Source organism: Salmo trutta, chromosome 25 (genome assembly GCF_901001165.1).
Source record: "Salmo trutta chromosome 25, fSalTru1.1, whole genome shotgun sequence".
Taxonomy (NCBI): domain Eukaryota; kingdom Metazoa; phylum Chordata; class Actinopteri; order Salmoniformes; family Salmonidae; genus Salmo; species Salmo trutta.
In genome coordinates this window covers 31364305-31374826 of record NC_042981.1, presented here as the reverse complement: position 1 = coordinate 31374826, position 10522 = coordinate 31364305, and the positions used below count along the sequence as shown (strand labels likewise).

Below are 10522 nucleotides of genomic sequence, written 5' to 3'. Positions count from 1 at the left end.
TGCCACATATTGACATAGAAAACAACATCACATTTCCCACAAAATCTAATGGGAAGATGTCTACAGAACAAATAATTTAGGTAAATTATTTTATTATAACAAACAAGATGGATGAAATAAGAACTCAACACCAGTGGCGGTTCTAGACCATTTCAACTGGGGGGGCCAAGCTGGGGCCAGTTGTACTGTTAGAGGGGCCAGTTACATTAGACGTTATTGTTGTCATATCGTTTTCTTCACTGCATTGCAGGCATTAGCAGGCAAAAGACCATGTTCCGTGTTGCCACTGTCTAATAACGGATGTAAAAAAAAGAACAATAGCAAAAATGAGTTATGTAAAAATGATTTCATACTCCACATTTACGGGGGCCACAATTGTTGTCACAGAGGCACTGCCCCCCCCCCAACGTCCAACATTGTGGTATATAATCAAGGTACCCAACAGCAGTAGCTGTGACATTCCATAGTTGACACTAGAGGGCAACCTAGACCAGCATGCACTGTGACTGACTGACTGTCCATTATTAAATCAGACCAGTAAGAAGTCCCTCTGCCAAAGAAAAATGCTCCAAAATACAACAAGAGTATTAGAAAAATTAAAGACCAACACCATTTTAAATACACAAAGGATTTCAAACTCAAAGAGCTCCTATGTGAGAGGGTTACATTTAGTTATGTCCAGTTGCCCTGTCTTCAGAAGGCTCTGTATGTGTCCTCCACTCACTTCTTTTTTTAATCCATCTCTCTCTCCCTCTTGCATATTGTGCTTGACATATGGTGTCTTCTCAATGTACAGATAAAAGTCAATGTCTTTGTGAATGATTAATCCTTGCTTAGTGGCAGTGTTGCTCATGTGGAGGATAATGGTGGCACTGCTGTCCCGCTTGGAGCCTCTGGAGCACCTTTGACAGGAGAGAAAGATCAGTCAGATCAGATCAAAAAACAGTGCAAATGGACATTAGCTGTAACAATTTAGGCAAGTATGGTTGTGTCACAATCACAGATCCCTTACCCTCAGTGTTGTCTGCTGGCTATGCTTCCTGACCCGCAGTTTGCACATGCTCAGTCTCCACACTGGGCTCTGTCTCTTTGACCTTAGGCTTGGGTTTCCTTGACACAGGTGGAGGCACCTTGACCACCACCTTCTGTGTTTCTGTGGACTTGGCTGGAATAGACACAGATGAAAGCTCAGCTATCAGGTTCTTTGTGAGATTGGCCTGGGCCTCAGGGGATGAGGGGGTCTCTATGACAATCTTCTTTGTGCTCTTGGCAAAGATGAAACTGGCGGTGGAGGAGGGAGACTTGAGACTTGTTGGAGAGTGCAGACTGAGACGAGAGGGAGGCCCCTCTTTACTTCTGGATGCTGTCCTCAAGCGGATGGCCTCCTGCATCCTCATGGAGGGGGTGGTGGCTGAGGCAGGAGGTGACTTCCTCGTAGGAGAGGTGACAGTGGATGACTTTAAGGGTAAATTAAGTATGCTGGGCTGGGGCTTGGCTGGGGTTTCAGCTAAGGCTGTGGCTACCTCTAGGGCCTCAGCTGGGACTGTGGCTAGAGCTGCCTCTGCAGCTGCCTCTGCAGCTGCCTCTGGGGTTGTGGCTGGGGTTGTGGCTCCCTCTGGAGTTGAGGCTGTGGCTGCCTCCGGGGCTGTGGTTGCCTCTGGGGATGTGGCCATGGCAGGCTCTGGGTCTGCCTGTGGGGTTGCCTCTGGGGCTGGGGCTGCCACGGGGGCTGGGGCAGGCTTTGAGTCTGCCTGTGGGGTTGCCTCTGGGGCTGCCACGGGGGCTGGGGCAGGCTCTGAGTCTGCCTGTGGGGTTGCCTCTGGGGCTGCCACGGGGGCTGGGGCTGCCTCTGGGGGTTGGGCTATGGGAGATTGTGAGAAAACAGTCGTAGTTGGGGATGTGACAGTGGGAGGGGGAGATGTCATGAACAGAGACCTTCGAATAGGCTTCTGAGGAGCCTCACTGTTACTGGGTTTTTTGGCCCTCAAAGTGACCCCTGTCCAGTCCTGTCCCTGGTCCTTTTCCTGATCCTGGTCACCATTATTGACAGACCTCAGCTTGACCGTCTGCAGAAGGGTGGGGGTGACCACGGGAGTGGAGCCCTCCTCTGGGGGAGTGGGAGAGAAAGAGCCCTTGCTGAGGGACGACTTCTCTTGGTTCTGTCTCTCTGTGGTCACTGGACAGTGCTGCTGTATGTTTTCCAGTGGAGGTGGGGGTGGAATACTTTGGGGAGGTGGAGGGATGTAGGAAGAAGGACCAAACTTTGCTTTTGGTGGAGGCGGGGCTTCTTGGGGAGGTGGAGGTGGGATAACCTGGGGTGGAGGTGGGATTCCCTGTAGTATAGATGAAACAGGGGGCACATATTCTGTTATAACTACCCTTGGTGGTGGGGGAATGGGCAGGTCAAGCTCATTGCCAAGGGTGGCCAAGTCAATGGGAGAAGGGGGAGGGGGCCAGGAGGATTCCCCAGTGGCGGAGAGTAGTGGCGGCTCTGGAGCAGGCATAGAGTCTGAGGGGGCCACAGGTGGGGTCTGTTTGGAAGGGGGAAGGGGAGGATAGTGTGCTGGGGGAGGAGACGGAGATATGTGTGCTCGAGCAGGGCTTACCATAGACGTGTCCATTTTAGGTTGGAATTCAGTCTTTTTGGCTGCAGCAGGAGTAGTAGTCTGTATTTCTGTCTTTACTTTTTCTAGGCCCTTTCCTGGAGCTACTGCGGCGTTCACTGATTTCCCATTTACCAAATTACTTGTCTGGACCTTCTCTAGTTTACCTATCAACTGATTTACAATGACCCTCTCTGGTTCAACCACCAACTGACTTCCCTGCACCTTCTCTTCAACTCCCAAATGACTTCCCTGGACCCTCTTTTCAACCTTCTGTGCTACTTCACTCTCCTGACCCTTTCCTGACGCAAACGTATGCGCTGCTGGATTACTAGTCTCCACAATGGAAGACTGTACCCTTTCCTGGTCTGCTGGACCTGTCTGCTCTTTAGCTTGAGGCTCAGTGACCCTCTCCAGCACACCTCCTGCCTCCTGCTCTGGTGCTGCCTCCTCATCTCTCCTCTCAGGTGACAAGTTCTTAACATAACCCTCTCTTGATGTGGAAGGAGACTGCCTCTGCTGTCGTCGATCCTTTGGGTTCTTTCGCACCACCGTATCCGTGTTGTTGGGGGCCGGGGGACCTAGCAGCAGTTCAAATGTACACTTGTTGTGTGCCCATACCTCCGGGGGAGGAGGAGAGGGGGCAGACACCTTGGGTGGGGGCGGGATGTTGAACAGCTCTCTGAGTGACATGACTGAAGGTGAGGGAGTTACAGTGTCGACTGGCTCAGGCGTCTTGCTGCTGTCAGAGGCTTGGGTATGAATGACAAGCGATGGGGCTGAAGCTGCCGGCGATGGTGCCATTGGGAAGATGATTGCTCGGATGCCTCTTTTTTTCCCTGGAGATGGGTTATGGGTCTGTTTGGAAAGGAGGGTAGGCGTGCAGCCGTGGCTGGAGTAGCCGCTGGAGGGAGAGACATTCTTCAGGCCATTTTCCTGGGGGGTCTGTTTCTGGGGAGAGAAGCCTGTGGAGCCTGGCTGCTCGTTCCTCACCTTCTCCCTGGCTGCCTGCTGTGAGGTGTTGAAGGGGCTGGCTGTCACAGAGCCTGAAGACTCATCCAGAGAGCTGGTGTCTGCTGTGTAGCCAGGGCTAAAGTTGTTACTTTCCCCAGCACTGACAGCCTTAACCTCCCCGCCCTGGAATGGGCTGCTATGGGGAGGGGCAGTAACCATGTTGTCAATCAGGTCTTGCGAGTGCCTCTTCATGTTGTCCTTGTGTAGGGAGTAGGAGCGGCTGGGTGGGGCCGGTGCCCTCTTGGACTTCATCACAGACATGCTCCGGGCGAAGGGCCCCTCCTGTTTGCCATCATCCCCTCTGGCTTTCCCTTTGCCATTGGTGGCGGAGGTCCTGGAGGCCTTACTGACAGAGGAGTGGATACTCTTGCTGTCCAGGGACGTTTCCCTGGATGAACCCTCCCCACCCCCCCTCTGTGAGCCCCCCTGTCTGGTGGTGCTGTTGGAGGAGATGGTGGAAGAGTCAGACACCAGGGTCTCAGAGGACTCAGAGTGGCTCCATCCAGAGCTGTCAGAGAAGTGTGGTGGGTTGTAGCGGGAGGCGGAGGACATGGTAGAGGCGTGGGAGGAGGCGCGGGAGGAGGCGCGGGAGGAGGCGCGGGAGGAGGCAGGGCTGGCCAGCAGCAGGCTGCTCTTACTGACAGTACGAACGCTGCTCCGACTACGGTTCCGGGTGATCTCCACCACGTCTATGGAGGGTAGCAGCACAGCGTTGGGGATGATCTTAGACATGTAGGTGGCCTGGGGGGACATGGACATGACGGGGCTGGGGTGCAGCTGAAGCAGGCTAGAGGTTGTGGTCATCCAGGGGACAGCCAGGGACTTGGGCCGATTCAGGTCGGACAGCTGGAGGCCCATGTGCTGGAGGAGAGCCAGGTCGTCTTTGTGTCCGGCCCGGGAGGGGACCTTCTGGATCTGGTCCTCACAGACAGGTTGCAGGCCTTCTACGGACTGGAGGTACATCCTCACCCCCTCCTGGGAACCAGCCAGGTGAGACCCATCGATGGTGGGGAAGTCCAGACTCTCACCGTTAGGGAGCCCACCCTCATCTATAACCTGACGATCTGCCCATGAGGCTCTGTCCAACCCTTAAGTGAGGAACAGGACAAATCAGGATAGGATCATATACAGCTACACAAGCCAATAGAAAAGTATGTGCTTGTATTAAGGGTGCAATTATCCACAGGCATCTTCACAATGGCCTATATTGACACATTTCAATCCACTTAAAGCATAAATAATGAGTAGCGTACCCAGTTCCCTCTGGACGTGATGTGGTATCCCCATAACTGTGGTTCTCCTGTGTCTCCTCCTGGCCTTGGCCTTCTCTGGCTTCAGGGGCCTGAAGGTTGATGCTGGGGAAGGAGACAAAAAGCAGGAGAGAAATATTAGGTCAGAATGACCAACACCAACAACAGGCACTTTCACTCCATACAATCAAACAATCACTGGTTGGACAAGGTGTTATAGTGGCTCCGATATGAATCATTCTCTGGTTATGGTCATGTCAGGTTACCTTGGCGGGTCAGTCCTGACCGCGAGGACCGTGTGGAGACAGTGGAACGTGTTGAGACCTGTGACGCTGTGTCTGGTATGGTGCTGTCTGACAGATAGCCTCTCCTCTCACTGTCACTCTCAGTGTCGTCTGGCAGCCGGGTCACTGTCGACTATAGGAATCCCAGAAAGTTCAACAGTCAACCATTAGAATACGCTTAATTAAAGCAGGTTTGGTGTGAACTTGTAACAGGATAATGTTTAGTGATTTGATGTAGCACCGTGATTGAAATGTAGAATGGGAAACTTACTGTGACGCTTTGGTCATCCTGGTAATCCACCCAATTATTGGTTTCTGAAATAAAAGCTCAACATTTTTCAAATAGAGTGGCGAGGTAAATGTACTTAATTAGTTAATGTAATCAGGGGTAGGTGATGGAGTAAGCGTCAGTATTTGGATGGATTTACAGGGTGTTTAGTACCTTCCTGCTGCTGCAGTTTGAGTCCCTCCAGGGCCTCAGTGTGCAGGTCCTCCAGGTACTTGGGCCGACTGCCTTCGATGAACACATTCTCCTGGAAGTGTGGAGGGACGCGAGTCCCAACATCCTCATGCTTTGGGACTGCTGGGAGGAGAGAGAATGTGAGTGGATATACATACATACATACTGTGTATGTCTATGCATGCATTTTCATTACAGCATGTGTAAATAAATGCACAACATCAATGACAAAACTACATTGTATCAAAAATAATCGGATATTAATTATATCCACAAAGGTTGAATGTGAACTGATACGTCTCTACTTATCAATCCTGTTCCAAAACAATCTTTATATAACTCACTATACAATATCTGCTATGTGCAATAAAGACGATGCAACAACCCAAAATAATGGGTAATTGTCCTCAACATTTAAATGGTATTCATCAACTACATTAGCCACAAGTCCCAGCAGGCTTCATTGAGATGATCAGCCAGTATATTCCCCAAACATTCCTACTCTCATATAATTCAGAGAAGCAGTGTCGTAGGGTTATCATGAGAACAGTAGTAGTACCCATTGCAGAACAGCCGTCCTGACATCTAGGATCAGTGAGATAATGTTAAGAGTGCGGGGCAGCCGTGGCCGTGTGGTAAGCCGTCATCTTTAGTGAAACAAAGCTGCTTTAAAATGTAGCGACGTCCTGTACATACTCGATTGGGCTAGGAGGACCATGCTGGAATTAGTCCTCTCAACCATGTGCCCTCAATGATCCCTGCTATACACATCACCATCTCTTTATTTCTCTGGAATTATACCATTGACCACATTTACCATATCCTCCTAATAATAACAACAAGTTCACACAAACTGTCAATTCAGTCAGAATGATTGATGAATTAAGTGTTTTGCAGAAACAGTGACAGTACCACAGCAAAGTAAGGAAATACAAGCTCTCAGTGATAGACATTCACCAAAATACATGTAGACAACATTTTAACATCATAAGAAGAGATCAAATTCAATGGTCCATTAGGGTTTGCAATGCCTCTGTATCCCACCAATAGCTAACAGTTAACACATTTCATGACTACAGGTATGAACTAGTCACTTTACAGTCTTACTCATATCAATTGAACCAGTTAACCACCCTTCCCTTATCCCCTAGAAAGGACCTAGAAAAGGTTTTATGGCCAACACTTGCTTGGCCATAAAACTTCAAAGAAGGGAATTCAAGGTACGTATCAAATGAAAACACTGTCTGATAATATCCAGGACTTAGCCCATTGCTTTAGCCTATACTGTAACTCACCATTCCTCTTGAAAAGCAAAGGCACTGCCAGACAGTAAACATTCTGAGTCAAAAGCACCACCATAGCTTCTGAGATACCATGGTAATATAATCCCCAAAAATGTATAAAAACAGATCTTATCCTTCGAAAGTAAACAGGAGTTCAAAACTATCCCAGTAAGTTTTTGTTTTTCCAGAGTTTAATTTTGTTTTAGGGTAGATCATCATCCGATACAGACAAAATAATTCAGTGGATCCAGATAGAAGAGATCTCCGTTGTTGTTGTTACCACCCAGATCTAGTGGTTCCATCACTAGACAATGCAAACTCTCACACTAATCCCAGAAACCTAATTCTACCCAACCCTTCGAATAAGCACCCCCTTCCTTATGTCCCTGAGCGACTGATCCCCACTGCTCTCTGTTTGTGGACATGCTGACCCTGGATTGGTCAGAGCGTGGTTATGACACTGACCATGCTGGGATCAGAAACAAATCGCTCAAAACACACACACGTACGCAAAAGGGAAATAATGGTTAGACAGTCTAAGCTCTCATCTGCTTGAAGCAACCATTTAAATCATACTGACTAGCTACTGTGCCATTTCTGACAACTAATGTGGTTTAACTGACAGAGGAGATCTATAGGAATCCTTGAAGAACAAGTTCCTCGAAGTCTGATTCTCACCACACACATTCCCCACACGGTGGAGTAAAGGAGCGAGACAGTATGAAGGTTTCAGTATTCAAACAAGACAGATCCTGTTGGGAGAGAATGTTCTGAACACTTTTATCTGTCTGTTACACAATATAATAATGTTACACAATGAAATCATGTTCCCCAATTACTTTTATCTACCAACACAGTCAATGGGCTCTCACTGGACTAAAATAATCAACTGAATACATAATTCCCTGTGATTTACTGCTGATATGAATTTTGTGGAGAGGCTAATATCTGTTACTACTTTACATCCCTTTAGCAAATCTACAATTGACATTCCTTATTCGCACGAGGGATATGTCTGAAAATGTGTTCTACTGTGACGCACAAACCTCAATCTGCGCCTTGGAAAGTGGTATATTTACTTCCTGATGCAGTAAGCAAACATTTCCATGTTATCGTCATGCTCAGTAGCTATAACTCTTTACATCAGTGCTACAGGTATTTCACCAGGATGAATGGTACTTTCTTAGGCAATATGACTCACGTGGGCCATCAATGGCTTTTTATTTTATTTAACATGACATTGTCATTGTCATTCATAGATAAGAGAGAGGTGAGACCTTTGTAGGTAGGGACAAAACAGGTACAGGAGGAGAAAATAGGAAATGTAGGTACAGCCAAAATGACAAATAGATTTAAAGATGAATACAACAGTCAAACAGAGATAGTCAATAGTGGATGGGGGGGGGTCATGTCATCTGTACTTATTTGAGCCTATTATAATTATGTTCATATTAATCACAGTAATACCCCATCTGTCACTTGAGTCTAAATGGAACATCAGCAGGATTTATGGGGGGGTTGTAAATCTTGTGAGACCCCAAACGAATGTTTACTCCACGGATTTCGGTGACGATACCCAATCTAATATGCATGATATCCAATAGACATCAAAGATCAGTTTACAGTCTTAATTTAAAAAAAAACATACGATTTTAGACTTCTGGTGATATTATTGTACATTCGACGCATACTGAGCATTTAGCCATGTGCCATTACATTACAGTTACATCAGTAGTTGGTAATACAGACTATTGGTATATTGCTAGGTCTTTCAGGAATTATGTCAATGACATGATTATTCAACAGACTCAATTTAAGAGAGAGAAATCAGTAGAATGAGTTCATGCCTGTTCCTCAGGATCTAACACAGTCATCGGTGTTGTTCTGATGGGGCGGCAGGTAGCCTATTTGTTAGAGCGTTGGACTAGTAACCGAAAGGTTGCGAGATCGAATCCCCGAGCTGACAAGGTAAAAATCTGTCGTTCAAGGGGCAGAACCCACTGTTCCTAGGCCATCATTGAAAATATGAATTTGTTCTTAACTGACTTGCCTAGTTAAATAAGGGTAAAATAAAAAATTTAAAAAACGACAGAGACTTCATTTAGTGAGCACAACAAGGTTATTATAGTTGTGATTTTCTATTAGTTTTTATTTCTAATTTATTTTCTTTTTTTTAAATTTTATTGTTTAGTTTCAGTTAATTTTCAGGCTTGATTTACTCGTTTTTATTCGGTTTCAGTTTGATAAAAACATTTATATTTCATTTTTATATTATTTAGCTTCAGTTTTAATGTCAGGGACAGAAAGTGGCCTTATGCGTGGGAGGCTAGGAGCCATGTATGTGTTGTAGGACTCTAGCAGGGGTACTCCAGTTCTCCTTGAGATGGTCCAGTCACACAAATGTCCTAAGTGGCAAAAGTCCAGATGGATATTGTCATTTATCTGCGTAGTAACAAACCCCCACCTCGCAACCCCAAACTGTTAAAACCCTTCTTCAGCCAAGTAGGCACGGGTGGGGTGTGCCCGGGCCCACCAACTAGGGAGCCAGGCCCACACAATCAGATTAAGCAACAACAACAAAAATGACATTTGTATTTTTATCTAAACACCCTCAGAGCAAGCAGTGCACCGGAATGACATTCAGATGAACTGGAAAGAAATTCACTCAAGGGATGGGTGGCCAAAAATAACTAACTGAAAGCCACACCCCCAATAAGCCACAAATATAACCACACTGAGGATATGTCACTCTGCTTCTACGGCTACACAGTGCAGTCGGAAAGTATTCAGACCACTTGACTTTTCCACATTTTGATACAGCCTTATTATAAAATGGATTAAATTGTTTTTTTACCCTATCAATCTACACACAATACCCCATAATGACAAAGCAAAAACGGGTTACAGCCTCGAGTCTGACACTACAAGCTTGGCACACCTGTATTTGGGGCGTTTCTCCCATTCTCTGCAGATCCACTCAAGCTCTGTCAGGTTGTATGTGGAGAGTCTCTGCACAGCAATTTTCAGGTCTCTCCAGAGATGTTTGATCGGGTTCAAGTCCGGGCTCTGGCTGGGCCAGTCAAGGACACTCCTGCGTTGTCTTGGCTGTGTGCTAAGGGTCGTTGTCCTGTTGGAAGGTGAACCTTCGCCCCAGTCTGAGGTCCTGAGCAGATTTTCATCAAGGATCTCTGTACTTTGCTCCGTTCATCTTTCCCTTGATCCTGACTAGTCTCCCAGTTCCTGCCACTGAAAAACATCCCCACAGCATGATGCTGCCACCACCATGCTTCACAGTAGGGATGGTGCCAGGTTTCCTCCAGGTGTGATGCTTGGCATTCAGGCCAAAGAGTTCAATATTGGTTTCATCAGATCAGAGAATCCTATTTCTCATGGTCTGAGAGTCTTTAGGTGCCTTTTGGCTAACTCCAAGCGGGCTGTCATGCGTCTTTTACTGAAGAGTGGCATCCGTCTGGCCACTACCATAAAGGCCTGATTGGTGGAGGGCTGCAGAGATGGTTGTCCTTCTGGAAGGATTGCTCATCTCCACATAGGAACTCTGGAGCTCTGTCAGAGTGACCATCGGGTTCTTGGTCACCGCCCTGACCAAGGCCCTTCTCCCAAGATTTCT

At 47.2% G+C, this 10522-nt stretch overlaps 1 protein-coding gene across 8 annotated transcripts in view; it reads right to left on the bottom strand.

The window, feature by feature from the left end:
* Positions 1-727: 727 nt before the first annotated feature.
* Positions 728-10522, bottom strand: part of LOC115162407 (uncharacterized protein KIAA1522 homolog) — a 39338-nt gene continuing 29543 nt past the window's right edge. For 6 of the 8 annotated variants that reach the window (XM_029713681.1, XM_029713683.1, XM_029713680.1 and 3 more), the window contains exons 3-8: positions 5594-5734; positions 5423-5466; positions 5134-5284; positions 4871-4972; positions 1013-4705; positions 728-902 (exon numbers count right to left, since the gene is read on the bottom strand). In XM_029713681.1, the coding sequence (XP_029569541.1) occupies positions 1032-4705; positions 4871-4972; positions 5134-5284; positions 5423-5466; positions 5594-5734 (4112 nt within the window). In that variant the 3' untranslated portion in view covers positions 728-902; positions 1013-1031. The remainder of the gene's footprint in view (positions 903-1012; positions 4706-4870; positions 4973-5133; positions 5285-5422; positions 5467-5593; positions 5735-10522) is intronic. The other 2 variants (XM_029713686.1, XM_029713687.1) reach the window with 1 other exon arrangement.